At 44.0% G+C, this 27,679-nt stretch overlaps 1 protein-coding gene across 1 annotated transcript in view; it reads right to left on the bottom strand.

Annotated features, from left to right (window-relative positions):
- MOCOS (molybdenum cofactor sulfurase) overlaps nucleotides 1-27,679 on the bottom strand; it is a 421,823-nt gene that overhangs the window by 261,586 nt on the left and 132,558 nt on the right. The window contains exon 4 of the mRNA XM_084620329.1: nucleotides 40-681. Coding sequence (XP_084476455.1) covers nucleotides 40-681 — 642 coding nt within the window. The remainder of the gene's footprint in view (nucleotides 1-39; nucleotides 682-27,679) is intronic.

Below are 27,679 nucleotides of genomic sequence, written 5' to 3'. Positions count from 1 at the left end.
CATCCACATAAATCCTGATTTTGCGAAAGAACACATTACCTTTCTGCTACGGATGGTCTTGGGGAGTAAAATTCTTCTCCTGCAAGGTACCCAGCTGCAGTTCCACCTCCAAAATAACTTTTCCTCAAGAAGGGTGCAATTTGGTTGTTTACCAACAATGCTCCTAAACCAGTAGGGAATCCAAAGATTTTATAGAATGAAATGGGGATAAAGTCTGGTTGGTGAACTGTTAAGTCTAATGGAGAGGTACTGACATATGAAGCCGCATCCAGTAGAACAAACCACTTTCCTGGTGTTGTGATGGGGCAGAGCTTTCCTGATTTTATCTCCTGTATCCATGAAAGAGGATATTTGGTACCTGAAAAGTTGCTCTGAGCTGGATAACAGAAAACATGAGGTGTCATGCAGTTCTGTTCTTTAGCTGGTACTCTGTTTTTCTCAGATAATAAAATGTCCTTGGGTTTCACTGGAACAGATAACACATTCATCGCAGCAGTTATCCCCCTCATACCCACCACAGATGTGTGGCTGTCAGTTAGGTAACAAAATCGACTGCTGGGGTGCCCCGAGCCTTCAGGTATCCAAGGGAATGTTTCTGCTACCAACTTAAGTGCAGCTGTACTTCCAGATGTGAAAATGATAGTGTAATTTTCTGCAGTTGTATTGAAGTGTTGTAATATTCTGCAAAGAAAAGAAAAAAAACAGATACCAAAGAAGTTATTTTCTTGTATTTCATATCTGTTGCGCATTGTACCAAACAGTAACATTTGGTTTTTTCTTGCTATGAATTATTTTACCCCAGGACCTAAATAAAATCTAAGTCAACAGGCCTGGCCAAGTACTGTTCACAGTTAGCAGAATGGAGTTGCACAAGTATGACTGAAGTTACTCTATTCACATTTTGCAAAAAAAGGCGCAACAGAGTTATACTGATGTCACTGTGAGCAGTGTATGTCTCAATCCTACAAAATATATACCTAACTCTGCTTGCATTGAAGACAATGGCAACATTTCCCTTTACTTAAATCGCAGTCTATGGTTGGGTGGGGTGAACTCTACATGAATTTTGCTTGAGTTCTGGTTTTGATCACAAACTTTTAATGAAAATCAAAACTGGGTGAAATTAACACGATGCAGCTGCAAGCACAATGTCTATTCACCATTTAAGCCTCACTTAATCCCAGTTTTGATGTTTTATGCATCACTTAAATCACAAAAATGCCTTCTCCTGTCCCTCCATGCAGGGTTGAATTTCACCCAATATACAGTGATGGAACACTCTATTAGGGTCTTGTATTTTTATTAAAATGAGATAAGCATGTTCTGATTTCCCCTAGTAGTTGTTGAAAAGCCAGAAGAGGCAATGTTTATTACCAACTGATAATGATAATATTTTTTTAGTTCAAGTATTGAACCAGTTTCTTTTGGATCTGAGAAATCTTAATTCAGATCCTAGCAAGAACAGACTTATTCCATCTTCTGTACTTTTTAGTGTTAGAAATATCATTGGAGAGAAGTAGACTGCTCTCAGAAATCAACAGGTGCAGACTTAAGTACTTTGGTCACTGTGGGCATAGAGATAGAAATAAGCTTATCATGCAAGGAAGGTTATCATGCAAGGAAAAGTGGTGGGTCACTATGGTAGGGGATGACCAGCGTGGAGATGGATGGAAGAGGTGTGCAGTAGATCCCTATGAGGTCAGCTGTTGAGAGTGTGAAGTTAACGATGGATTGAGAAGGCTTCTGAAAATTCTGCTATGATGTCACCAAAAGTAAATGAACTTACTTTTTAATGATGATGTTTGAACTTTAATAGCTAGATGGAGACCCACCACCCACTCTGTCCAATTCATAACTCTCAAGCTATTTTAGATTGTAAATTCTTTGGGGGCAGATTAAGTGTCTTTCTGGATAAAGTAAATTCTAACCTCTCTTATCCATTGTACACCCCAATGAAAGTCAATGGGATTGTATGGGGAAGTACGTTAGCACAGAAAGTTGCCCTCTGTTTGTAAAATAATTATACAATAATAATACCACCACCAAAGATAAGAAGGGGGAAGCTGGAATACGCAGATGTACATGGATAAGGCTGTTCTCGGTGCTGCCTCATGAGAGACCCTACATCAGAAGCAACCTTGTGACTTCCCGTGATCTCGACTGAGAAAACTGAACATGTTTCAGAAGTGACACTTGGTCTCTTAGGAGGGAGACTAGCAGCTGCAACTCTTACGCAGTTTCCTTGCTAGCCACAGGGGTCTTTACTTACGATGCGCATTTATAAACTTCCATTAACATCTATGAGAGTTACACACAGTTATTTAAGAGAGAATATACCTGGCATGTGAAGCAGAACAAATCACAACTCTAACAGAGAAAATCAGAGCATAGGTGCTGCTGACTCCAGTGAGGGAGTTATTAGAACTGGCCCTATTGCACGGCATTGCTGTGAGTGTTGTAATGTATTAGTCCAGTCTGGTCCGCGGGCTGCCAGCTTTACTCCAAGCACTGGGCTCTACAGCTCTAGCCCTTGATGGGTCCCCATAAACTTTTTAAGTAACAGAAAATTCCTTTACTAAGGCAGCCAGAAACTAAAAGGTGCAATTCTCTAGGCACCATTACTTTAGATCAACACAAGGCTCCCTAACCCATGAGTGGGCAGGAATCCTTTACAGTTTAGGGCCTGCCTCAAAACGCAAAAGCTGGGCCTGGCATGCAACTCTCATAGGCCTTGGACAAACAAATAACCAGTATGAGTGATGGCTGAGAACTGACCACAGAGTTAAAAAATCATGCTGAAATTATTCCAACTCCACCTTCATGACCACCAGGAAATTTTAATTGTGCTGGAAATAAGGTGACCAGACAACAAGTGTGAAAAATCGGGACAGGGGGTGGGGGATAATAAGAGCCTATAAAAAAAAAAGACCCCAAAATTGGGACTGTCCCTGTAAAATTGGGACAACTGGTCACCCTAGCTGGAAAGAAAATAGACTGCAGCAGATTTATCCACACACGTGGGTTCTACTAAGTATTTTCTTGACTGTACCTTTCAGCTGGCTTCTTCAGAATATTAGCTTTTTGAAATGTGATGTAACCAAGGCTCAATTGAGGTCTTCAATGAGTAAAGAAAAACTCTTAGGATTTGCAGTAATATCAGTAGAACCTGAATTTAACCTTTAAATACAACTGTTTGATTAATCTGAAATAAATTAGATAGGTATTTCTGAAACAGATCAGCTGAGTTTGAGTTTCTGCAAATGTTTATAGTCTGAGAGTGTATTTATTTTTTAGGATAATTTATAGAGCAACCAGATAACCACACTCAATTTCCAGCATATTTGTCTTGGAGGGGAAAAGCCTATAGCAAGAAATGCAAATTAGCGTGCTGGATAGGACACTAGATTGGACTCAGGTCACCTGGGTTCTAATCCCAGCTCTACTACTGATTTGTTGTGTGACCTAGGGGAAGGCACCTCTCTGTTTCCTGTCCCATTCTGTGTCTATTGGGATGTATTTTCACTATGTGTTTGTATAATACCTAGTACAAAGGAGCCCTGATCTTAGTTGGAGCCTCTAGGACCTGCCATTATTTTAGTAAGAGGGGATGTTTAGGTGTGCAGTGAGAGAAGCGTTCACAGGATGAGAGTGTGGGCAGGAAAGAGAGTGCAGATTTCTCCTTCTTACATTTTCTGTGCTTCTGTACTCTCTTCCTTTTCCCAGACATTTTCTCTAGTCCTTTCTTCCCCTTTTCTACTGTAGGTCTTGGCCTCATATCCTCACCACCCACCCGCCCATTCATTCTATCACATCCATAGTCCCTGGTCTCCACCCTTTGTACTCTCCTACCTCCAATACTCTGTCCCAATCTGGAGTTCACATGCAGTGCAGAAGAAGTGAACAGAACCCTGGCTGGGACAGTAGCCCTCTACATATGGCAGTAGAAGGGTAGTTGAACTGCCTGTCTTGACATTAATCTGACTCAATTAACCTGATTCTCTTCTCATTCATTCAGATTAATGCAGAGAGATGTGAAGATGGGGGACTAGAATTGTCAGAAATCAGGGCCTGCGGCTGAGCCTGGATCAGCTGACTAACTGCAACTATAACACCTCATTGACCAGAGCACCTGATTGGCTAAGTGACATTGCCAGGTCCACTCTTAAGCCCACCAATGGCTGTTGCTAGCAACTGCTCAGTGCTTAAGACTGCAGCTGTGATAATTTCTATGTGATCATTCCCAGCCTTAGCTCTGACCATTAGGCATGGCTGCCCATGCCCCAGTCCCTGACAAGTCCGTTAGCTTTTTTTTTTCCTTGGGGAAAGGGTGGAACAGGAATAAGTAATTTTTTGGTGGGTGGGTGAATCAGTAGGATTATCTGTGGCAAAAAAATAAATTAAAAAAAATTGCTAAGATCACTTCTGTAGCCATGATGTAGTGCCTGTAACATTAAATTATAGCTAGCACTCTCCCTGTGTGTGTGTGTGTGTATATATATATATAAATAAGAGAGAGACCCTAACTATAATCACAGCGGAAGATTATAGTTAGGGTCTCTTTTTTTTTTAATTGAGTTTTGAAAGCATTTACAAAAAGCAAGACTGTGCGATTACAAGCCAATCTCTATAACACAGTGAGCTCTTTATCTGTTGATGCCTCTCAGCATTGTAGCGAAATATATAACCACTCTCAAAGGATACATTTTGAGCCCACAGTTTTATTCCAGAGACCAGGTAACATGAACAAACCACTCAGATTTAGCATCTTTTCATAAGAGCAAAACAGCCGTAAAGAAAATTTTATACTGAAAGAGCTTATCAGATCTGTCTCAGCTGAGCCCTCATCCATCTTTTAAACATTCAATGCTCTTCTTCCCAGCCAGCCTTTCTGTGCTGCAAAGCTGAGATGGAAGAGAGGCAGACCTAGACAGAGGGACAAATTTAACCCCAGAATATACAGGTGCAACTCCCACTGGGAATTGTACTCACTTACCCCATTACTAAATTTGGCCCAAGACTTAAAATGACAAAAGCTGAGATACAGGAATGGGCGGATTAGAGTTTAATAAAACCATGCTGTTGCCTAACAACGCATAGCAGCGCAGGTGAATACTCTTGTAATAAGACACATGAATGAATATTTTCCATCATTTAAAGGGAACTTGAGCATACACACAGCTTTGCAAATCTACAGCGGAAAATATATTTTGGTTTCTGGTTAAAAAATAAGGATATGTAATTCAACTATGTAGACTTGAAAGAGTCATATATGCTGAATAACTGACCTTGAAGAGAAATCAATATTTTAACTCCACTTACTTTTATACGTTAAATTTAGGAGCTGCGAATAATTCTTAGAATAAAATCTATGGAACATTTTTGCTGTATTTGATTCTAAGTATTTCAATTTAGCCGCTGCAGGTGACAGTTTCAAACAAATGAATCAAGATTTAGGGTAAAAATTAAGTGCCTACATGACTTAGAAGCCTAATGGGCCAGATTTTCAAAGATATGTAGGCACCTAAAATGCAAATAAGTGCCTCATGGAATTTTCAAAAGCACCTAAGCAAGTTAGGGGCCTAGGTCCAATTGGCTTCAATGGGAGTTAGGCGCCTAATGGGACTGACAAAAGTGTCTAAGCAGGTTAGGTGCCTATCTTTAAGTGCCTGAATACCTTGAAAATTTGACCCTAATTGACTTTTGAAAAAAGGGAGTTAAGACCAGATTTTTAAAGTTATATAGGTGTGATTCCACTCATTGTTGCAGTGCCCAATTGACTTAGGAGCCTAAGCCTCATTTTCAAAAGTAACAGGCATTTAGGCACCTAATCTTTAAAATTAATGGGAGTTGGGCACCTAAATTACTTTTGAGATTAAGATAGTCTCCTAAATCAGTTAAACATCGCAACACTGAGTGGAGGAACACACGAATAACTTGAAAAAAATCTAGGCCTTAGTCTGATATTTTGGCTGAAGCATTTTTGACATCATAAAAGTAAAAAATCAAAACAAAAAACCACCTTTAAAGTAATTTTATCCTCCCAAATTCTCCTGTTTGAGAATTTATAGTCTACACTAGAAAACAGTGCTGATGAAAAAAGTTGACCTCGGAGCACCTCAGAATAAGGTTTATAAAAGAAATACCATCAACCCCTGAACCATAGCAGCACTGCCATAACTAAATCAGAGTATTTAACGGTAGTAGCATTCATACTTCTGAATGAACAGTGCAATTCACAGTACTATAGTCTCCTTTTTGACATAAAGATTGGGAAGCACTGGCTATTTATTCTACATAGACTCCCTAATGTTCTGTGTCTCAGTAGAAAACATATCCCATTATAGTGAAATGCAGTTCATGTTCATCACCTTTATTACACTCTTGAAGATTTTATTTATAGCAGTACATAAGGTGGTGTTGTCAGCGGGACTAGAGACTTGCTGTAGGAAGCTCTGATGGCTTGATCTACTGTAGCTCACTGCTGCAAGTTGTAGTCGTATTTTATATTGTTATAAACTTTTACCATCCAAAAAACTTGCAGCAAGAAATGATTACCAGGATAATCGTTTCCTTAAAGATACTGATGCCACTGCCATGTGGGGGATGATGAATGAAAGTCCGAGACCTGACTTGCTACTTTGCTCTGGTGCGAGCAGGGTTTGACAGGGCTGAGGAGGCAGCAGACCCAGGTTTTGTAGTCCAGCAGGGGAAGGTAAGCAGAGCAACTGGTGTTGCTCGGCAATGGTCCCTCTGTAAGCTGATCAAAACAGGAGAAGGAGCTCACAAATTCTGGTGGGAGTCACCACAGGTCTTGAAGTCAACTACAGAGAAAGTGCCAGCAGCCACGGATATTTAAAGCACTATGTCATCTAGATGAAGACTAACCAGGACGAGACAACACTGTGGCAGGACTACCAGTAGCCATCTACACTAGCACCTCCACTGTGGCTACCAATGGCAGAGCTATAGCAGCGCTAGAATAATGGTGGAAGAGTTCTCCATCCCTAACATGGCTAGTGTAGATGCAGCCTTGGACTTTCCATTTTCCTTTGAGAGAATAACTGATGTGAGATGATTTGACTCTTAACAGTCTTTGTTTTGTTTTTAGGCTTTTAGGCTTTAAACACTTTCAAAATGTGCTACCTTGCAAAGTCCTGCCTCTACCCTCCCTACTCTCTGAAAATCAAGGGGAATGAAATTTTTTCCAAAGACTTTTAAAACCCTGATAAAAACTCACATTGCTCGATTTGCTTCCCATGTTACAATATAATTAAAACTGGTTCCCATATATTCATGTTACTGTTAGCATGACCCAAATGTAGCAAAGTAGTTTGTGATTTTTAGTGCTGACATTTACATTCACTTTTGAATTGGATATTTTTTCCGTTGGTGTTAGCTGGCAAAGCCATTTATTCATGGCTAGGGTTTGGGTTAGGGTTTCTGAATTGAAGATATGGCCATCATTGCCTATTGATAGGCATTAATTTAAATCATGCTCAGCAAACAGGGTGTTATCATCAGCTGCCCTTGTGCACATAATTCTTTACTTTTATCATTATCAAATACTTTTGTTACCCTGGTGCTCAAAGGCTCCACTCAGACTCTGGAACTCAACAGTGGTGCACAGTCCTGGCCCCAAAGTCTTCACCATCTCTGTGCTTTTCTGCTCTGGAACCATCTCTCTCTCTTTGAAAGGGTGTAACATTTCTCCTTGATCAACTAAGGGCCTGATCCAGTTCCTGGCAAAGTCAGTTGAAAGACTGACTTCAGTTACAGTCCTGCTCCAAATACCTGACTTCAGTGAGGACTAAAATTACACCCTAAAGCAATGTACACTGTTGTAGTCATTAACAACATCTGCACAGGACCCAGCCGAGAGTCAACAGAGTCATCATACTGCTGAACCTGCGATATGTAGCAATGACCCTTTTAGTGTGTTCTTATTTCCTTCTTTATTTACATGACCCCTAGGCACAGTACCCTCAGTTAGGGTGAAATCCACCCCAGTGCAAAGCCATGTGCACCACTTAAACCAATACCACACTCCAGCATTTTCCCTTCTTTCCCTGCAGGCAGTAATAAAAGTGGCAGCATAGCATAAGTACTTATCATTATAACCCTCATTTGAGCATTGATTATCTGAATTAAATAGAAAGCTCTTCAGGAAATGTCTTGTACTTTGCATTGAAGAGATACAATTTCTTCATTCCCTGTTTTCCACAGCATCCATTGAAAAGGTAGATCTCCTTTCCTTATTACGTACATCTCAATTCCTAACCAAAACCAATTTGAAACCTATACATGTTTTTATACACTAAGCATCTTCAAGCAGGAACCTAATCTATCCATTTTATCTTTCCAAAGCAAAAAATTCTTTGGATGAGAAAATATATAAGTTTTTCTTTTTCTTAAAACTGTTTTCAAAACAAATCTAAGATGCACTATCTCCCCTACATGCACACCAAGTTAGGTGCAGCTCCACTGACTTCAATGAAGTGACGCTCATGTAAATGAGAACAGTATTTAGTCCTGTGTATTTCTCTTTCAGCATCCTTTTAATTGCTTTTTCCAGCTTCAGTTTTCTTCTTTCTGCTGCCAACACCCAAGTTACAATCATGCTCCAAATACCTGATTCCCTACAGTTACACTACTTATACTCACCAGTTACACCCAGTTATACTCATTTTCTGATCAATTTACGCAGTGGGTCAGATTTGGATCTCAGCTACTCCCACTATCTCTGATGTACATGAGAATGGAATCTTACCCACTGCATGTAACTTACATCACTGCTGCTTATGGCATCACTGAATTTGGCCCACTAAATCTATAAAATATCCTGCCAGTGGGGATGTACTTGATAAGCTCCAATTGTCACGGCTGGAGGATGGAAAGATTCCTCTTTTTCTATTTGAAAGCAATACATTATTTAGCCACTTACAAGTCTGAACTGAAGCATTATGTTCCATTAAATTTATCTCCTTGGGAACCAATTGATCCATAAGAGATATATAGTGGAATACCCATTTGTTTGTCCATGGCCATGGTTGGTTTTTACTAGGTGAACCTCCCCCAAATTCTGTGAAGCTACTAACGTAGCCGTCTGTATGAGATTTGCCTCATGTTATGCTCAGAGTAATATTTGGAGTCGAAAGGCTACCTGATGGTCTCCTGCAGGAGATGATGCACAAGCTGGTAAAGTATACAGAAACATTCACTGCAAAGTAAAGATACTGTTCAACCCAAGTTATAGAATTAAAAATAAAAATTAAAAAAAAAATTAAAAATATCTATGAATTCAGTCCCAGAAGGTGTTTGGATCCTGGGGTTTCTCTCAGGCACATCTGAACTACACAGTAGAATTTCAGTTGGTATTATGGTATCATATACAATCTGAATCTTGACACAAGCACGGAGCACTGACAAACACACCAAGCAATATCTCCCAGACTGACTCCACATTGTTGGAACAGCATTGTTGTAAAGCAAAAACATCCCTATCATCTTTGACAGCAGCCCGCGCTAATAAACATGGCAGGCATATGAAAAAACCTCCATGTGGTACTTGTGAATTCTGTGTAATTAAGCCTACATTTTCTCTGATAGACAAGGGGATAAAGAGTCATACAGTTTCAAAAATGATTTGTGAACATTTTAGTGAATAAAAGTTGCAAAATCATTTTCCTATTAACTGGTAGGGATTGGGTATTTGGATAGCTGCGAGGTATTTGTGAAAATGCTTGTGAATCCCAAAAGTTTCATCAGTTGTAGCAAGTTTGCAAATTCCCACCATAAGTCTTTTATTTGTTATTTTGAATTAATTATTCATCGTGTGTATTATTCGAGCCATCCAGCCAGGAAGCACAAAAAATACCCTGTAATTTAGGTGACCAATTATTCACGACTACACATGATTAGTGAATAATCGCTGTGAGCAGTTTATGAACAAACCATAATGAAATTTATTTGCATAATCTATTTGGCAGATACTTACAAATAACAAATGAACTAGAATAACTCAGAACCAGTTTGTGAATGATTTGTGAAGTAAAAACCAAGCTATATTTACAGCAAATATTATTTCCAATAAATAATTAAACCATTTGTAATAGACACCAGGAAGAAGCAAGATCACAGGCAGCTATCAGGAGAGCTTCTTACTAGTATGGACATTTCTACTACATCACAAGCTATTGCTGCCTAGGCCAGCTTTAAATTTTGATGGGTTTATTATATCATTTTACCCTGTAGGACACCCTGGCAAACTACTGTTACTGTATTCCTCCCCCCCCCCAACTCCTCCCATCTTGCTACAGACCATACGTTCCTTTTTTATGCATCTCCACATAGTCTATACATTGTAAAATATTAGGGCTTGAATCTAGTACATCATAGGATACCAAAAACCACTCAACTATTACAAGAACTGCTGGAGGCAGGTTGAGTAACCTGTTTCAGACTTCATGCCCAGCATACTAGTTACAGGCGCATGTAGCAAGTTATTCATTTAAGGTCTTTGTTCCTAGAATAATCCCTATTTCTGATTAGCAAATCTAAGGGCTTGTCTACACTACAAAATTAAGTCGATTTATCTAATTTGACCTCGAGCCTCTGAATTAATTAAGTTGATTGTACGTGGCCACACCATGCTCATTATCTCGGTGGAGTGCGTCCTCACTAGCAGTGCCTGCATCGATGCACAAAGCAGTGCATCGTGGGTAGCTATCCCAAAGTGCAACTTGCTGCAGTGTGTTTTGGGAAGTTTGTGCAATGCCGCAAGGGACCAAAACATTGTCGCAGGGGAAGAATGGGAACATTGCATCGGCATCCCATGATGCACTGTGCTCAATGGCAAACAACGCAGTGGTTTTCGCATCTTAAAACTGCCGTGCATAGGCCATAACCCCAGAAGCATGGAGCCTGCTCAGCTGTGCACTCTTGCTGCAAGCATCTCAAACATCTCGCGCTTTCTCCTGCAGTATTTCCAGAGCCAAAGTAGGGTCCGCCGCGTGGAACATAGCAATTTCCTGCAAACAGCCCTGCTGCAAGCCATTGAAGAAAACAATTCACAGTTGCTGCTGGCAGTCACAGAGCAGCTGCACTCTGTTGAGCGCCGTATCTGGTCCCATGAAACAAGCACTGACTGGTGGGACCGCATCGTTTTGCGGGTACCAGATGACGAGCAGTGGCTGTAGAACTTTCAGATGTGGAATGCCACCTTCCAGGAACTGTGTGCAGAGCTTTCCCTGTCCTGCAGTTCAGCAAGACGAAAATGAGAGCTGCTCTGACAGTGGAGAAGTGAGTGGCAATCGCTATTTGGAAGTTTGCAATGCCAGACAGTTACCAGTCAGTGGGGAATCAAGTTGGAGTAGGTAAATCAGCTGTGGGAGCTGCTCTGCTTCAAGTGTGCCTGGCCGTTAATCGACTTCTGCTACAAAGGGTAGTGAGTCTGGGAAATGTGCAGGACATAGGGGATGGTTCCCTAATTGTGGTGGGGCGATAGATGGCAAGCATATTCCCATCTTGGCACCAGACCACCTTGCCAAAGAGTACATAAACTGAGAGGGATACTTTTCAATTGTGTTGCATGCGCTGGTGGATCACAGGGGGTGTTTCACCAACACCAATGTAGGAGGGTCATGAAAGGTTCATGATGCGCACATCTTTAGAAACTCGGGTCTGTTCAAAAAGGTGCAATCCAGGACTTGCTTTCCAGACCACAAAATGAACATTGGTGATGTTGAGATGCCTATGGTTATCCTGGGGGACCTTGCTCCCATGGCTCATGAAGCCATACACCAGCCATCTGGACAGCAGTAAGGAATAGTTATAGGCTCAGCAAGTGCAGAATGATGATTGAACGTGCCTTTGGTCGTTTGAAAGGGTGCTGGAGAAGTTTACTAATGAGGTCGGATCTCAGTGAAGAGAACATCCCCATGGTTATAGCTACCTGCTGTGTGCTTGTAGCCGGGTGGTCACCAGCTCCTGCCCTGAAGGGCCTGAAACAGCCTAGGAGAGGGCTGTGGCTGGGAGCAAGCAGTTCCCAGGCTGACTGGGCGAAGCAGGCTCAGCTGTGGCCACACCCTAATCAGGGCTCAGCTGGCCCTTATAAGAGGGCAGTGGGCCAGGAGCAGACAGACTCTCTGTCTTTAGAGGGAGAAGGGCCTGGCTGGTGGGGAGTGTAGTTGGGTACCTAAGGTGAAGCAGGGCTGGGGAAGGCCAGAGGAGCTGGGAGGCTCCAGACTGGAAAAGCCCCAGGCTGCAGGCCAGGCAGACAGCCTAAGATAGGTACTGGAGTTGCAGGGGGGCAGCCTACGGGTAGGCAGAGGCAGCAGGTCCAAAACCCCCTTGGCTGTGATGATTGGCTTATATACTGCAGTCTGCCCCAGTGAACGGGGGCTAGATAGTGACTGGGCAGTAGCCATATACTGAGGTGAGGTGGGGATAGTGGGTGGGGGTTCCCCTGGGAGGGAGAGACCCAGATCTGTGGGGGTACTGCAGGGGGCAGCACCCTGGGTAAAGGGGCACCGTGGGTCGGGAGGAACATGGGGGCCAGCAGCAAGTGGGACACCAGCCTGCAGAGGGCACTCCGGAGGCTGGAAGAGCTAATTCCCAAGGACGACCAGCAGGAGGTGCCGCAGGGGTGAGTCTTGCCCTGTTATAGTGCTCCATAATATCTGTGGAAAAGAAAAGGGGGGAAATTTTCTGCAGCAGTAGGCATTTGAGACAGATCATATGGCAGCCATTTTTGAGTAGCCAGACACCAAGGCAATAAGAAGAGCACAGCAAGGGGCACTGCATATCCGCGAGGCTTTGAAAAGCCGTTTCAATAATGAGTCACAGTAATGTGAGCTATTTGTCTACATTGTGCTTTCCCAAACCTTCACCTGCTTTGTATCACTGTTCTTGTAAAGCTCAAGCCCACTACTTTTACTCAATAAACAACATTTATTTCTCGAATCCATTTACTTTATTTAACAAATGTAAGTAAAGAGAGAGAACAGAAAAAAAAAAAGGTAACCTTGGGGAAAAGGAGTTGTAAAGTTGTAATGGGAGAAACATTTTCAGCTGTGTAACATAACACCAATTCCAGACCATCAAAAGTCTGTGAATGGGTGCCTTCTGTTCCTTGTACCCTCCCACTGAGTTAAGTGAAAGGGATAATGGACTTTTCACCCATGCCTCACAGAACGCTTGGGGGAGGGTGATTCTGTGCCAGGTGATGCTGGCTGCCTGTCCATCAGGGTCTGCAGAGGACTCTACCCTTCTGCTTCCATTCCTGCAGTTCAACCAGACGCATCAACATGTCTGCTTGGTCCCTCATAATCCAAAGCATCTCATCCTGCGCCCCAAGCTCTGGCTCATTGGAAGCTTTCCTGTTCTCAATGTCCATGTCTAGCTTCTTGGACAGTGAAATCCTCCATGCTCTCAGCTCTGTCTCAGCTGTCCCAGAGGCATTCATTATCTCGGTGAACATGCTCTCCTGCATTCTCTTTCCCCTCCTTCTAATCAGTGAAAATCTGCTTTCAGGTGTGGATGACACACCGAAGGACGCATTTCCAGCCATCAGTCATGGGGGGAAAAAGAAAGGCACCACTGTACATGAATAAAATGTTTCCATAGCAAGGCTATTTTCATTTAAAAAAAAAACCCTTATTACACGAGGTGAAAGCCATAACAATCAGAATCCGTAACCATTCACTGTGCCATTTTGCTGCTCCAGCCATGGTGAGTAGGCCGAAGTTTATGGCAGGCTCATGTTGGGAGCAGAGGTAGCTAGTCAAACAATGATCCTTCCCCATAGCATCACGGGAAGCTGTTTACGAACAGGGCAGGGAGGAACATTTTCACTCCCAAATTTTGGAATTTCTCATGTGGGGCCCCAGTCCTCTATCAGCCACTTTAAACTACTTGCCAACCCATGCCGAGGACAGCAAAAGTACATTAGCGGCCACATGGTTTGGTGATCCAGAATGTGGCAGGGGAGGGGGGTGTTTACATGCCCTTTTTTTTATGCATATTTTTTTATGCCACCCTCTGTGTAGCTGGAGCAGCCTCTTGTAAGCAGAGATCCACAGCACCTCGCTTTTTCTTCACAGTAAGCATGCAATGCCACCGAATGTGTGTGTCTGCTAAAGTTTAACTGGACTTTGATTGTAACTATTGTGGCAGAGCTCCGACCTTGTCCCTGTGGGTCCTGCACTTCCAGATGGTTTATGCTAGCTTCAGAGGCTCACTGCGACCCTCCACGTAGCCCTTCTCTCTCTAGGGCGGGGGTACAGTCTACTGAGCCCTTTTCACCATAAGCCAGCAAGGAGGTTGGTGAGAGAACTCCCACAATCTCTGTTGTCCCTACAGGGTTATTCAAGAACAGTTAGCCTCCTGTCCTAACAGGGGCCTGTCTTCCCCTCCCAGGAGGTGTTTCTGTAGTGGCGGGTTGAGGGGAACCCAGGCCCACCCTCTACTCCAGGTTCCGGCCCAGGGACCCTAATGGCAGCGGCTGTTGGCAGCCAACCTTTCCCTACCAGAGTTACTACATTTCCCTGGGCTGCTTCCCCACAGCTCCCCCACTTCTCTCTCTTAACGTCTTCTTCACCCTTACCTTAGGGCTCCCTTTCCATTGGTTTGAAGGTGTCTTCCTTACCCAGCCCTTCAGCTGCACTTCCTCTCCTTTGGCTCCCTGGTTCTCTCTGGCCTGACTGGAGTGAGCCCTTTTATAGTATCAGAGTCAGAGTGTTCACATTAGTGTTAATTAGAGTCAGGTGTTCACATTAGCTTAACAGTCTCACCTGACTCTTTGCAGGCTAATTGGAGTCGTGGTGTTTTCATTTGCCTAACAATTTCAACTGACTCTTTGCAGGCTAATTGGAGATGTGTTCCCACCCTAGCCTGGAGCAGCCCCTGCTCTGGTCAGTCAGGGAACAGAAAACTGCTTATCCAGTGAACAAAACTGCCTTCTACTACTCTGCTGTACCCAACTGCCCTGGGTCTATCACACTATATACTCACCAGAGGTGCCTTCCCCAGCATCACGGTCAGCCACCGTGATCTCCTGTGACCTACAGAGCTCCAGGGTTCTCAGGGAGAATGGATCCACCTCTCACCACTTGTCTCCCATTCTCCTCCTCCTCCTCATTCACCATATCATCCTTCTTGTTGTCCCGAGACTCTCACACCTATGAGGTGTCCACATTGCTTGTGGGGGTGCTGGTAGGGTCACCTCTGAGAATCACATGCAGCTCATTGTAGAAATGTGGGGTTCAGCACCAGAACAACTGTTTGCCTCCCTTGCCTTCTGGTACGCTTGGCAAAGTTCTTCTATTTTCACACGGCACTGCTGTGTGTCCCTTGTGTAGCCCTTCTCCCCCATTCCATGAGCGATCTTTGCATAGATGTCAGCGTTTCTTCTGCTGGATTGGCACTCTGCCTGCACAGACTCTTCTCCCCGTGCAGCAATAAGATCCACCACCTTCTGTGCAGACCAGGCTGGAGTGCATTTGGTGCGTGTAGTCTCCATGATCAGCTGTGCTCAAGGAGTTATGCTCCCAATGCTGAACAAACAGGAAATGGGAAATCAAAAATTCCTAGGGCTTTAGGAGGGGAGGGGCTGTTTCCTGCGTGCCTGGCTGCAGTGCAGCAGAGTTGAGAATTATCTCCAGAGCGGTCACAGATGAGCATTGTGGGACACCACCTGGAGCTCAATTAAGTCGAATTACACAATGCTGCATCTGCACTACCTCTCAGACGACCCATGAAAATCGAATTAAGCGCTACACCTCTTGCTGAGGTGGAGTACAGAAGCTGACATTAGAGGTGACTTAGGTCAGCGTAAAGGACCCAGTAGCATAGACACATATATTAACTGGTCAATTTAAGGCGGCTTCCTTCGACTTAACTTTTTAGTATAGACCAGGCCTAAATCTCTAATTACAGCACATTTTCTTAGCTCTTAGCACAGAGCTTCACCCCTTAGCACAGATTCTCCAAGGTTTCAGCATCTCTCAGCAAGCATCATCTGTGTGATGTCTATATATGTGTTGAATACTTGCTTATAACTGGCCAGCAATTAGTTTTATTTGCTTGCTGTTTCTGGTAAATCTAAATGTAAAAGCTGGCTGTTTTATTTCCTCCCACAGTGCAGAATAATGTGATAGGTAAAGATTTAAGGGCTGTTTGAAAAAAATGTTTAAAAAAATAGTCTGCTTGGGTCTTCTCCTGACTCTAGTCTCTTTAGTCTGTTACAATCCTTGACCTACTAAATAAACCTCTCAAGAAATTAAAAATTCTTGACACTTCCACCAGAAATGCAAGGTGTGTATGTTTGTTTATAATTGACATTGCTATCAGATCTTTAAAAATTTTATTCTTTGCTTAATTTGTCTTTAAGGGGGTTGTTTCTATTTGAGATGTGCTTTCTACTATACATTGCGGTGAACTTCTCTTCTCTCTGGCTGTCTGCATCTTTCAAGAAGTGGCTTTGCACCCAATTAAAGTCAGCAGGAAAAACATTCTCAAGACATTGGAAGGAGTACAAAATTGATTGGGATTAAATTTTCTGAAACAATATGGCCAGTACTCTAGACACTATAATCCTAGTCAATTTCATTCCACTACTGGCGCCAGAGAATGGATTTGCAGCAGCCAGTAATTGAATATGGTAAATCACAAAATAGATTTCCAAATGGAAAACTATAGTTTTACACATCTGCATGTCATTTTGTGTTTTCAGTAAGCGCAGAGACCATTGCAAAGCATAGATTCAGACCCCTGACATTTTCACACATTCATGCTATTGAACAAGAATGATGCTCACCCTGATAAGGAGGACCCTCTTCACCACTTTCCCGCCCTGGTGGGATTGCTTGGGACTGAGGATGGAGTTGGAGGTACTGGCAAAGGAGCGTGAACTGGGGGTGGAAGGGGCTGTTGGACCACTGCATGCCGGTTGGGTTCTCTATACTGGCCCCCAAGCAAATCAGTACAGACAGTGCCACAGAGGGAGAAACAGAGGAAGACAAGAGATAGTGACCACAACACCCCACGTTAGTGCACAGAGTGTATTTGGTCACTACCCCAGCCCACAGACGTAAGGTGCCCTGGATTGCTGGGGCTGGATTTCACTTCCCCAGTTCACCTCCTCCAGAACTTCACCCACAAAGCCCCTGGTTTTATACAGGTGCAATGAATTTCACCCCAATGGAATAATCAGAACAGCCATGTGAACAAGGTGCAGGGTGCATCATATCTGAATCCCGTTAACATGACTCACTTCATCTCAACTGAAACCCCATGGGCTCTGTTCTCATATATCATTACTAGGCATTTCACTTGTATCTGTTGCATCTTTCCTTTACAAATTCACAGAGAAAAGGACTCCTTAGTCTGAGTTCACTTGACCAAGGATCCCAAGTGGGGTAGGTTCCAGACACCCTTCCTTCCCTGCCTCTTCTTAAAGGTTGGAGGTTATTTCCCAGCTGTGTGAAATCCCCAAACAAATGAAGGTGTGAAGCATCAGAAGTTCCATTCAATTCATCACCAAGGCTTGTAGCATTAATGAAAAAAAAAATCCTTCTCCATCCATCCTCCCCCACCCCCCAGCAGCTTGCTAGGAAACTGTCCCTTCATTCTGGATGAGAATCTGGTCACAATGATACATGCCTCTGTCACCTCCAGGCTAGCTTACTGTCGTTCAGTATCTGTGGCTGAATATGGAAGCAGTGCACAGGCTACAGCTTGTTCAGAATGCAGCTGCCTGCCTTCTCAAAGGGTTGAGCCACTGTGAACACATCACTCCTGTGCTCTCGTCCCTCCACTGGTTCCCAGTTCAATTCAAAAGCCAGTATAAAGCCTTGGTCCTGATCTTCAAAGCCACTAACAACAGGTCAAGACCCAGCTACAGCATTGATCACATTTTCCATCCTTGACCTACTAATACAGATGTCTTCGTCTGGGACGATTAATTTTATAAAGCCCAGGAAGAAGTGGGTGGGAGCCAGAGCAAAAGCATTCTCAGTCAAGGGGATTGTGCTGTAGAATGAACTTACAAGGAAAATCAAACTATTTCAGAGACTGACAAATACCAGGATGACCTAAAAGATCCTCTTCTTTGACAAAGTATTTTGATCATAACAGGCAACGATGGCCATTAAAAGTATTATCCCAGAAACAGAGCCTTCTTATTCAAGGAGAGGAGAAAATTCCTTGAAACTCACTAAGGATCTCACCATTAAGACCTAATTTACCTGGAAAGTGTACAGATTCTATGATGATGGGGGCTATAGATAAATGAGCACTGATCCACCAAGGGCTGTATATCACAGCTACGAAGCTTTTCCACGTTAATTGTTTTGAATGGAGGGTCAACCTGAAAACTCAATCTGCTTTTAAAAGTACAAAGTTTATATAATTCTATTAATACATTTCAAGATCATTCTCCTTTATATAAAATCTGAATCCTGGACAAACTAAAACTAACCTTCTTCTAAACTAACCTTGGTCTTCTGCAGTTTCCACGGTATGCATCTGATGAAGTGAGCTGTAGCTCACGAAAGCTCATGCTCAAATAAATTGGTTAGTCTCTAAGCCCTGGTCTACACTAGGACTTTAGGTCGAATTTAGCAGCGTTAAATCGATTTAAACCTGCACCCGTCCACACAATGAAGCCCTTTATTTCGACTTAAAGGGCTCTTAAAATTGATTTCCTTACTCCACCCCTGACAAGTGGATTAGCGCTTAAATCGACGTTGCCGGCTCGAATTTGGGGTACTGTGGACACAATTCGATGGTATTGGCCTCCGGGAGCTATCCCAGAGTGCTCCATTCTGACCGCTCTGGACAGCACTCTCAACTCAGATGCACTGGCCAGGTAGACAGGAAAAGAACCGCGAACTTTTGAATCTCATTTCCTGTTTGGCCAGCGTGGCAAGCTGCAGGTGACCATGCAGAGCTCATCAGCACAGGTGACCATGATGGAGTCCCAGAATCGCAAAAGAGCTCCAGCATGGACCGAACGGGAGGTATGGGATCTGATCGCTGTTTGGGGAGAGGAATCCGTGCTATCAGAACTCCGTTCCAGTTTTCGAAATGCCAAAACCTTTGTGAAAATCTCCCAGGGCATGAAGGACAGAGGCCATAACAGGGACCCGAAGCAGTGCCACGTGAAACTGAAGGAGCTGAGGCAAGCCTACCAGAAAACCAGAGAGGCGAACAGCCGCTCTGGGTCAGAGCCCCAAACATGCCGCTTCTATGATGAGCTGCATGCCATTTTAGGGGGTTCAGCCACCACTACCCCAGCTGTGTTGTTTGACTCCTTCAATGGAGATGGAGGCAGGACGGAAGTAGGTTTTGGGGACGAAGAAGATGAGGAGGAGGAGGAGGTTGTAGATAGCTCACAGCAAGCAAGCGGAGAAACCGGTTTTCCCGACAGCCAGGAACTGTTTCTCACCCTAGACCTGGAGCCAGTACCCCCCGAACCCACCCAAGGCTGCCTCCTGGACCCAGCAGGCGGAGAAGGGACCTCTGGTGAGTGTACCTTTTAAAATGCTATACATGGTTTAAAAGCAAGCATGTGAAAGGATTACTTTGCCCTGGCATTTGCGGTTCTCCTAGATGTAGTCCTAAAGCCTTTGCAAAAGATTTCTGGGGAGGGCAGCCTTATTTCGTCCTTCATGGTAGGACACTTTACCACTCCAGGCCAGTAACACGTACTCGGGAATCACTGTAGAACAAAGCATTGCAGTGTATGTTTGCTGGCATTCAACCAAAATCCGTTCTTTATCTCTGTGTTATCCTCAGGAGAGTGAGATATAATTCATGGTCACTTGGTTGAAATAGAGTGCTTTTCTTCAGGGGACACTCAGAGGAGCCCATTCCTGCTGGGCTGTTTGCCTGTGGCTAAACAGAAATGTTCCCCGCTGCTAGCCACAGGGAGGGGGGAAGGTTGAGGGGGTAGTCACGCGGTGGGAGGAGGCAAAATGCGACCTTGTAACGAAAGCACATGTGCTATGTATGTAATGTTAACAGCAAGGTTTACCCTGAAAGAGTGTAGCGACTGTTTTATAAAATGTGTCTTTTTAAATACCGCTGTCCCTTTTTTTTTCTCCACCAGCTGCATGTGTTTCAATGATCACAGGATCTTCTCCTTCCCAGAGGCTAGTGAAGCTTAGAAAGAAAAAAAAACGCACTCGCGATGAAATGTTCTCCGAGCTCATGCTGTCCTCCCACACTGACAGAGCACAGACGAATGCGTGGAGGCAAATAATGTCAGAGTGCAGGAAAGCACAAAATGACCGGGAGGAGAGGTGGAGGGCTGAAGAGAGTAAGTGGCGGGCTGAAGACAGGGCTGAAGCTCAAATGTGGCGGCAGCGTGATGAGAGGAGGCAGGATTCAATGCTGAGGCTGCTGCAGGACCAAACCAGTATGCTCCAGTGTATGGTTGAGCTGCAGCAAAGGCAGCTGGAGCACAGACTGCCACTGCTGCCCCTCTGTAACCAACCGCCCTCCTCCCCAAGTTCCATAGCCTCCACACCCAGACGCCCAAGAACGCGGTGGGGGGGCCTCCGGCCAACCAGCCACTCCACCACAGAGGATTGCCCAAAAAAAAGAAGGCTGTCATTCAATAAATTTTAAAGTTGTCAACTTTTAAAGTGCTGTGCTTAAAGTGCTGTGCGGCATTTTCCTTCCCTCCTCCACCACCCCTCCTGGGATACCTTGGTAGTCATCTCCCTATTTGTGTGATGAATGAATAACAAATGCATGACTGTGAAGCAGCAATGACTTTATTGCCTCTGCAAGCAATGATTAAAGGGAGGAGGGGAGGGTGGTTAGCTTACAGGGAAGTAGAGTGAACCAAGGGGCGGGGGGTTTCATCAAGGAGAAACAAACAGAACTTTCACACCATAGCCTGGCCAGTCATGAAACTGGTTTTCAAAGCTTCTCTGATGCGTACCGCGCCCTCCTGTGCTCTTCTAACCGCCCTGGTGTCTGGCTGCGCGTAACCAGCAGCTAGGCGATTTGCCTCAACCTCCCACCCCGCCATAAATGTCTCCCCCTTACTCTCACAGATATTGTGGAGCACACAGCAAGCAGTAATAACAGTGGGAATATTGGTTTCGCTGAGGTCTAAGCGAGTCAGTAAACTGCGCCAGCGCGCCTTTAAACGTCCAAATGCACATTCTACCACCATTCTGCACTTGCTCAGCCTGTAGTTGAACAGCTCCTGACTACTGTCCAGGCTGCCTGTGTACGGCTTCATGAGCCATGGCATTAAGGGGTAGGCTGGGTCCCCAAGCATACGTATAGGCATTTCAACATCCCCAATAGTTATTTTCTGGTCTGGGAATAAAGTCCCTTCCTGCAGCTTTTGAAACAGACCAGAGTTCCTGAAGATGCGAGCATCATGCACCTTTCCCGGCCATCCCACGTTGATGTTGGTGAAACGTCCCTTGTGATCCACCAGAGCTTGCAGCACTATCGAAAAGTACCCCTTGCGGTTTATGTACTCGGCGGCTTGGTGCTCCGGTGCCAAGATAGGGATATGGGTTCCGTCTATAGCCCCACCGCAGTTAGGGAATCCCATTGCAGCAAAGCCATCCACTATGACCTGCACATTTCCCAGGGTCACTACCCTTGATATCAGCAGATCTTTGATTGTGTGGGCTACTTGCATCACAGCAGCCCCCACAGTAGATTTGCCCACTCCAAATTGATTCCCAACTGACCGGTAGCTGTCTGGCGTTGCAAGCTTCCACAGGGCTATCGCCACTCACTTCTCAACTGTGAGGGCTGCTCTCATCTTGGTATTCATGCGCTTCAGGGCAGGGGAAAGCAAGTCACAAAGTTCCATGAAATTGCCCCTACGCATGCGAAAGTTTCGCAGCCACTGGGAATCGTCCCAGACCTGCAACACTATGCGGTCCCACCAGTCTGTGCTTGTTTCCCGAGCCCAGAATCGGCGTTCCACAGCATGAACCTGCCCCATTAGCACCATGATGCATGCATTGTCAGGGCCCATGCTTTCAGAGAAATCTGTGTCCATGTCCTGATCACTCACGGGACCGCGCTGACGTCGCCTCCTCGCTCGGTATCGCGTTGCCATGTTCTGATGCTGCATATACTGCTGGATAATGCGTGTGGTGGTTAATGTGCTCCTAATTGCCAAAGTGAGCTGAGCGGCCTCCATGCTTGCCTTGGTATGGCATCCGCACAGAAAAAAGGCGCGGAACGATTGTCTGCCGTTGCTCTGACGGAGGGAGGGGCGACTGACGACACGGCTTACAGGGTTGGCTTCAGGGAGCTAAAATCAACAAAGGGGGTGCCTGTACATCAAGGAGTATTTCAGGTAGGACTGCACGGAGGGTTCCAATAAGAAATGGTGCACCTAAGTTATCGTTCTTATTGGAACAAGGAGGTTAGCCTGGCCTCTGATTGATACATGGCTAGATTTACCTCGCTGCACCTTCTCTGTGAGTGACTGCAGTGTGATCTAGAGGAATGAGTACAAAACAAATCTGGTCTATTTCTTGTTTTGACCCACTCCATCTATCTTTTACATCTTTGGCTGGCAGCAGACGGTGCAGAAGGACTGCATGCCATCCACATCTCATGGCTGCTCGGCAGAAGATGGTACAGTACGACTGCTAGCCATCCTCATCTCTTGCCTGCCTGGCAGAAGATGGTACAGTACGACTGCTAGCAGTCCGTATCGCCTGCCCGCTCACCATAAGACGGTTCAATAGGACTGACTGCAGGACTAAAGAGAATGACCTGGTCAGGTCACTCCAAATTTAGTCCCTGCACCCATGTCTGCCCAGGCGCTCCCAGCCGACGTGGCCAGGAGCACCTCGGACACGACGAGGACGACTACCAGTCGTATTGCACCGTCTGCTGCCAGAAGGCAATGGGTTGCTGCTACTGTGCAGAAAAGCCGTACCGCGTCTGCCAGCACCCAGGAGACATAGGGTGACGGTTACCTGAGCGGGCTCCATGCTTGCCGTGGTATGGCGTCTGCACAGGTAACTCAGGAAAAAAGGCGCGAAATGATTGTCTGCCCTTGCTTTCACGGAGGGAGGGAGGGAACGGGGGCCTGACGATATGTACCCAGAACCACCCGCGACAATGTTTTAGCCCCATCAGGCATTGGGATCTCAACCCAGAATTCCAATGGGCAGCGGAGACTGCGGGAACTGTGGGATAGCTACCCACAGTGCAATGCTCCGGAAGTCGACTCTAGCCTCCGTACTGTGGAAGCGCTCCGCTGAGTTAATGCACTTAATGCACTTAGAGCATTTTCTGTGGGGACACACACACTCGAATATATAAAACCGATTTCTAAAAAACCGACTTCTATAAATTCGACCTTATTCCGTAGTGTAGACATACCCTTGGTGCCACAAGTACTCCTTTTCTTAAAACTAACCTGCAACTTTGGCTTCTACCTCCCCTTGCACAAAGGAAGAGCTATAACTTATTTATTTCTATTCATTTTTCATGTTATATGGTTGGCCACCTAAGTGCCCTGATATTGTTTCTGCTAAATAGATGGCTGCAACATTTTAAACAGGAGGATAGACGAGTGAATATTAGTATGAATATTAGAAAAAATAAATTATTTGTACTAGAATCCTTGAAACTTTCAGTCATCTCATATATTTTTTATGAATAATGGCCAGTTGTCTGATCACTTGTGAGTTACAAATAACATAATACCATTAGTAAACCCAACTGAGTGATCTTATTCATGAAAATATTCCCAGATCAGGTTCATTATTTTTTTTAAATTAAGCCAGTTCAAATTATCAGTGTGCTTCCATTTCATTCATGTTCACATTTTGGTTGAAACTCTTAAGAGTTACGACATGCTATTAATGGATGCTAGTTCACATAGGAAACATCATCTCAGCCTGTCAAGTTGAGAACTGCACTTAGTTCATTTTAAATCCTGACAACTTTATGTTTCCATTACTTCTAGCAGTTGAGGGAGAGACTGTTCTACACATGACAGATGCAATAAGGCATAAATGACTGTTTAGGGATATTCCTGACTTCTCTTAAACAGGATCTGCTTGCAGTCTATGACAAACATAAGGAGACACCATAACATTTTAAAAAGTTTGGAAGGGGATGTTTTTACAATCATGAAATGCAACCAGCTTAGGGAGCTCTCATAAAATACAGAATCATGAAACTCATGTAAAAATGTCATTCCTTTACTAATTTCAATAGAAAATGTTATTCTGGTTCAAGAACTAACTATGTGAGAGAGAGAATTTGGAGGATTTCTGTAATCCACTGCCAACTTTCTCATGCTTTCTGAGACCATTCTGTTTCAGAAAAAGACAGACAGAAAAATCATAGTCTAAGATTAGGTAATACTGTTTAAAGTCTCCGATCAGTTAATTCTGATGTAAATTTAAAACCCCTATTAATTAGAAAGTTCACTTTATAGGACACCCATTTTAATTAGGCTTTCCTTTTTGCACCTTAGAGGCACAATTACACTGCTTGACAGTGAATAAAAGTGTCATAAAATCCAAAGATAAGTAGGAAGTGCACCGAAGAGCACAATTTTCTGAAATTCTTCTATATATAGAGTGTTCTCCTTGTAAAGGTTGCTAGTCATGAAATCAGAATAAAAGACTGACAGTTACCTTTGGATTTCCCCTCTCTTTTTCCAGTATTTAGCAGATCGGGAAATCAGGATGCACACAGGACCTAATCCATTTGATGAATGTGTTCCAAGTATTTTGGAACAAAACTTTTTAAAGACACAAATGATGGCCAGAGCCTCAGTTGGTGTAAATCAGTGTAACTCCACTGAAGCTCATTGAATGAGCCAATTTACACTAACTGAGGCTTTGGATTAGTATCAGTGAGCTCTGAAGCAGGTTAGTTCCCTTTTTTGAACACCACCTTGTAAATAAGGAAGTGAAAGATGTTCTGTGAGGTCATATCTCAAAACAAACAAACAAACAAAAAAAAACCCCCCAAAGCCCAAACCAACTCAATCTGTGTAATTCAGAAAGTCACAACCAGGTGAATAAATCTTACCCCTTAACACAGATACCTCCCCTCCCCTATCCACACACACTTAGCATATAAGTGAAATATAATAAAAGAAAGCTAGGCTTCCTTTGACTTTGTCTTTTGAATCCTGTTTTAACTGCATGGCATTCTATGTACTCGAATAAGATCCAATTTTTGAACACATTCTAACTGTGTGTTGAGACAGGCCACACCCAATCAAAGAATCTAAAATTCATGCCATCCAGTTATGCAAAACAAAATAAAAACCTGTGTTTTAATTAGATATGTCATAAGATTGTGCTCTGTGTTGAGGTGTAGAAAAGGAACCATTATAGACAACAGGAGAAAACACCACCCCCGAACTTCTTTTTACAGTGGGGTGGTTATTGGTTTGTATACTATCGACAATTAGTGGCAATGCTGTAACTGTAACATAGTAAAAGCTGAATAGCAGTTTCTGTATCAAACTGATTTTTCCAATTTTTTCTACAAACCATATGTATAGTCATATTGGCCTAAAACAGGGATTGGGAACCTTCGGCATGCAGCCCATCAGGGTAATCTGCTGGCAGGCTGTGAGACATTTTGTTTACGTTGACTGTCCACAGGCACGGCCCCCTGCAGCTCCCAGTGGCTGTGGTTCACCGTTCCTGGCCAATGGGAGCTGTGGGAAGCTGTGGCCAGCATGTTCCTGAGGCCCATGCCACTTCCTGCACCTCCCATTGGCTGGGAATGGTGAACTGTAGCCACTGGAAACTGCAGGCAGCCGTGTCTGTGGACAGTCAACGTAAACAAAATGTTTCGCGGCCTGCCAGCAGATTACCCTGATGGGTTGTGTGCCGAAGGTTGCTGACCCCTGGTCTAAAAACTGCTATGCCGAGAGAGGGGAACTGGGTAGAGTTTGTAATGCAGCTTTGAGGGTCATATAGTGCACAGCTCATATTTATTCTTGCACATCCGCAATAATATTCAATTATGGCTTGATCCTACAGAATGCTGAACATTCTGATCCTGACTCAGCAAAGCACTGAACTTCAACAATTGTAGTAGTCCCATTGGACTTTGTGACACTGTATGGAATCTGGGGGACACTTGAGGATATTATGAATATTAACATTATAAAATTGTAATGAGTTATGCCAGATATGCCATGTAAGGTATCTGCAAAAATGTTATAACTTGCCAGATATGATCATCTCATTTATGAGTTTGTATCACCTTTGTATTAGGAGTTATAGATATGTATGTCTGTATTTCAAACTTGTGCTATGCTTCTGGGTGTCACCCCCAAACAGTTTGAGCATCATCTCTACCAAGCCTGCTTGATGGCCCATTAAGGACCATCAGCTATACAACTGACCCATTGAGAGAAGGCAGATACACCTTATGACTCAGCAAAGCATGCAAGGGTATGCCTATGGACAAAACTCTAAGGCCTCCAAACCATGTGCTCGGCAGCTTTTTGTTTGAAACAAAGGACGCACACACCGCATGGCAAGAGGCTATAAAAGGCAGTTGCATCATCTCCATTTTGTCTTCAATCCTCCTCCTTACCTCTGGAGGAACTTTGCTACAAACTGAAGCTCTGAACAAAGAGCTGAATGACCCATCCAAGTGGTGGATGTATTCCGGAAGGACGTTCAAGCCAGCAAACCCAGCAATACTGCTAGGAACCAGATATATGGACTTTGAAGTCTTTGTATGTATGTGACTGCTTTACTATTTAACATCTTTCTTCTTCTTCCTCCTTTTTTTTTTCTTTATAATAATCCTTTAATTTTAGACACTAAAGGATTGGCTGGCAGCGTAGTATTTTAGGTAAGATCCAAACCTATACTGACCTGGTAATGTGGCTGACCCTTTGGGGTCAGAAGAACATTTTGTATATATGAGCAGAGTTTAAAATAACTTCTCACTGTACTGGACCTATGTGCTGATTGGGAGCCAGAGACTGGAATGCAATAAAGGGGGCTGTGTGATTTCTTTTTTTGCTTCTTGATAACCAGTGTGGGGATCAGGAGCACAGTTTGTGACTGGTTGGGAGGCTTAACTTCAGTGTTACCCCCCAGTCTTGGGAGTATCTGCTCTCCTTTTGCAGCCTGCCCTGACCTTGGCATTACTAGTAGGAGTTGCAGCGGGCACAATGGGTCACAGACTATTCATATGCTTATAGTTAAGCACATGCTGATGTAGTCTGTTGGATTGGGTCCAAGTGCTCGTAACCCATACTCTGACAAATAATAAATACAAAGTTCAAGAATTTGTGCTGAATAGGTTACCTTCCACATTAGTCACAAAAGAAGATTGTGGCTCTTGTTGCAGCATCTGACTGGATCCCTTAACACTTGCCTTGTTTGGAGGGGGTGTTGTACTGGGATGTTCATATATGACCAACCCCTTAGTCAGATTCATGGGACAAAATTTTAGCTACATGAACAAACAGGAGTAGTATGTAGCAACCCACAGGCAAAATCTGGATTATAGCAGCACCTAGGAGCCCCAGTCATGGACCGGGAACCTGTGGTGCCAGGCGCTGTACAAACACAGAACGTAAAGATGGTTCCTGCCCCAAAGAGTTTACAATCCAAGTACAAGACAAGAGACAGCAGCTGGCTATGAGCAGACTGATGGGGTAGTACAAGGAAACAAGGACAGA

The sequence above is a fragment of the Lepidochelys olivacea genome (assembly GCF_965140295.1).
Source record: "Lepidochelys olivacea isolate rLepOli2 genome assembly, chromosome: 2".
Lineage (NCBI taxonomy): Eukaryota > Metazoa > Chordata > Testudines > Cheloniidae > Lepidochelys > Lepidochelys olivacea.
The sequence above is the reverse complement of the archived record's forward strand: the minus strand, read 5'-3'. Positions and strand labels throughout refer to the sequence as shown.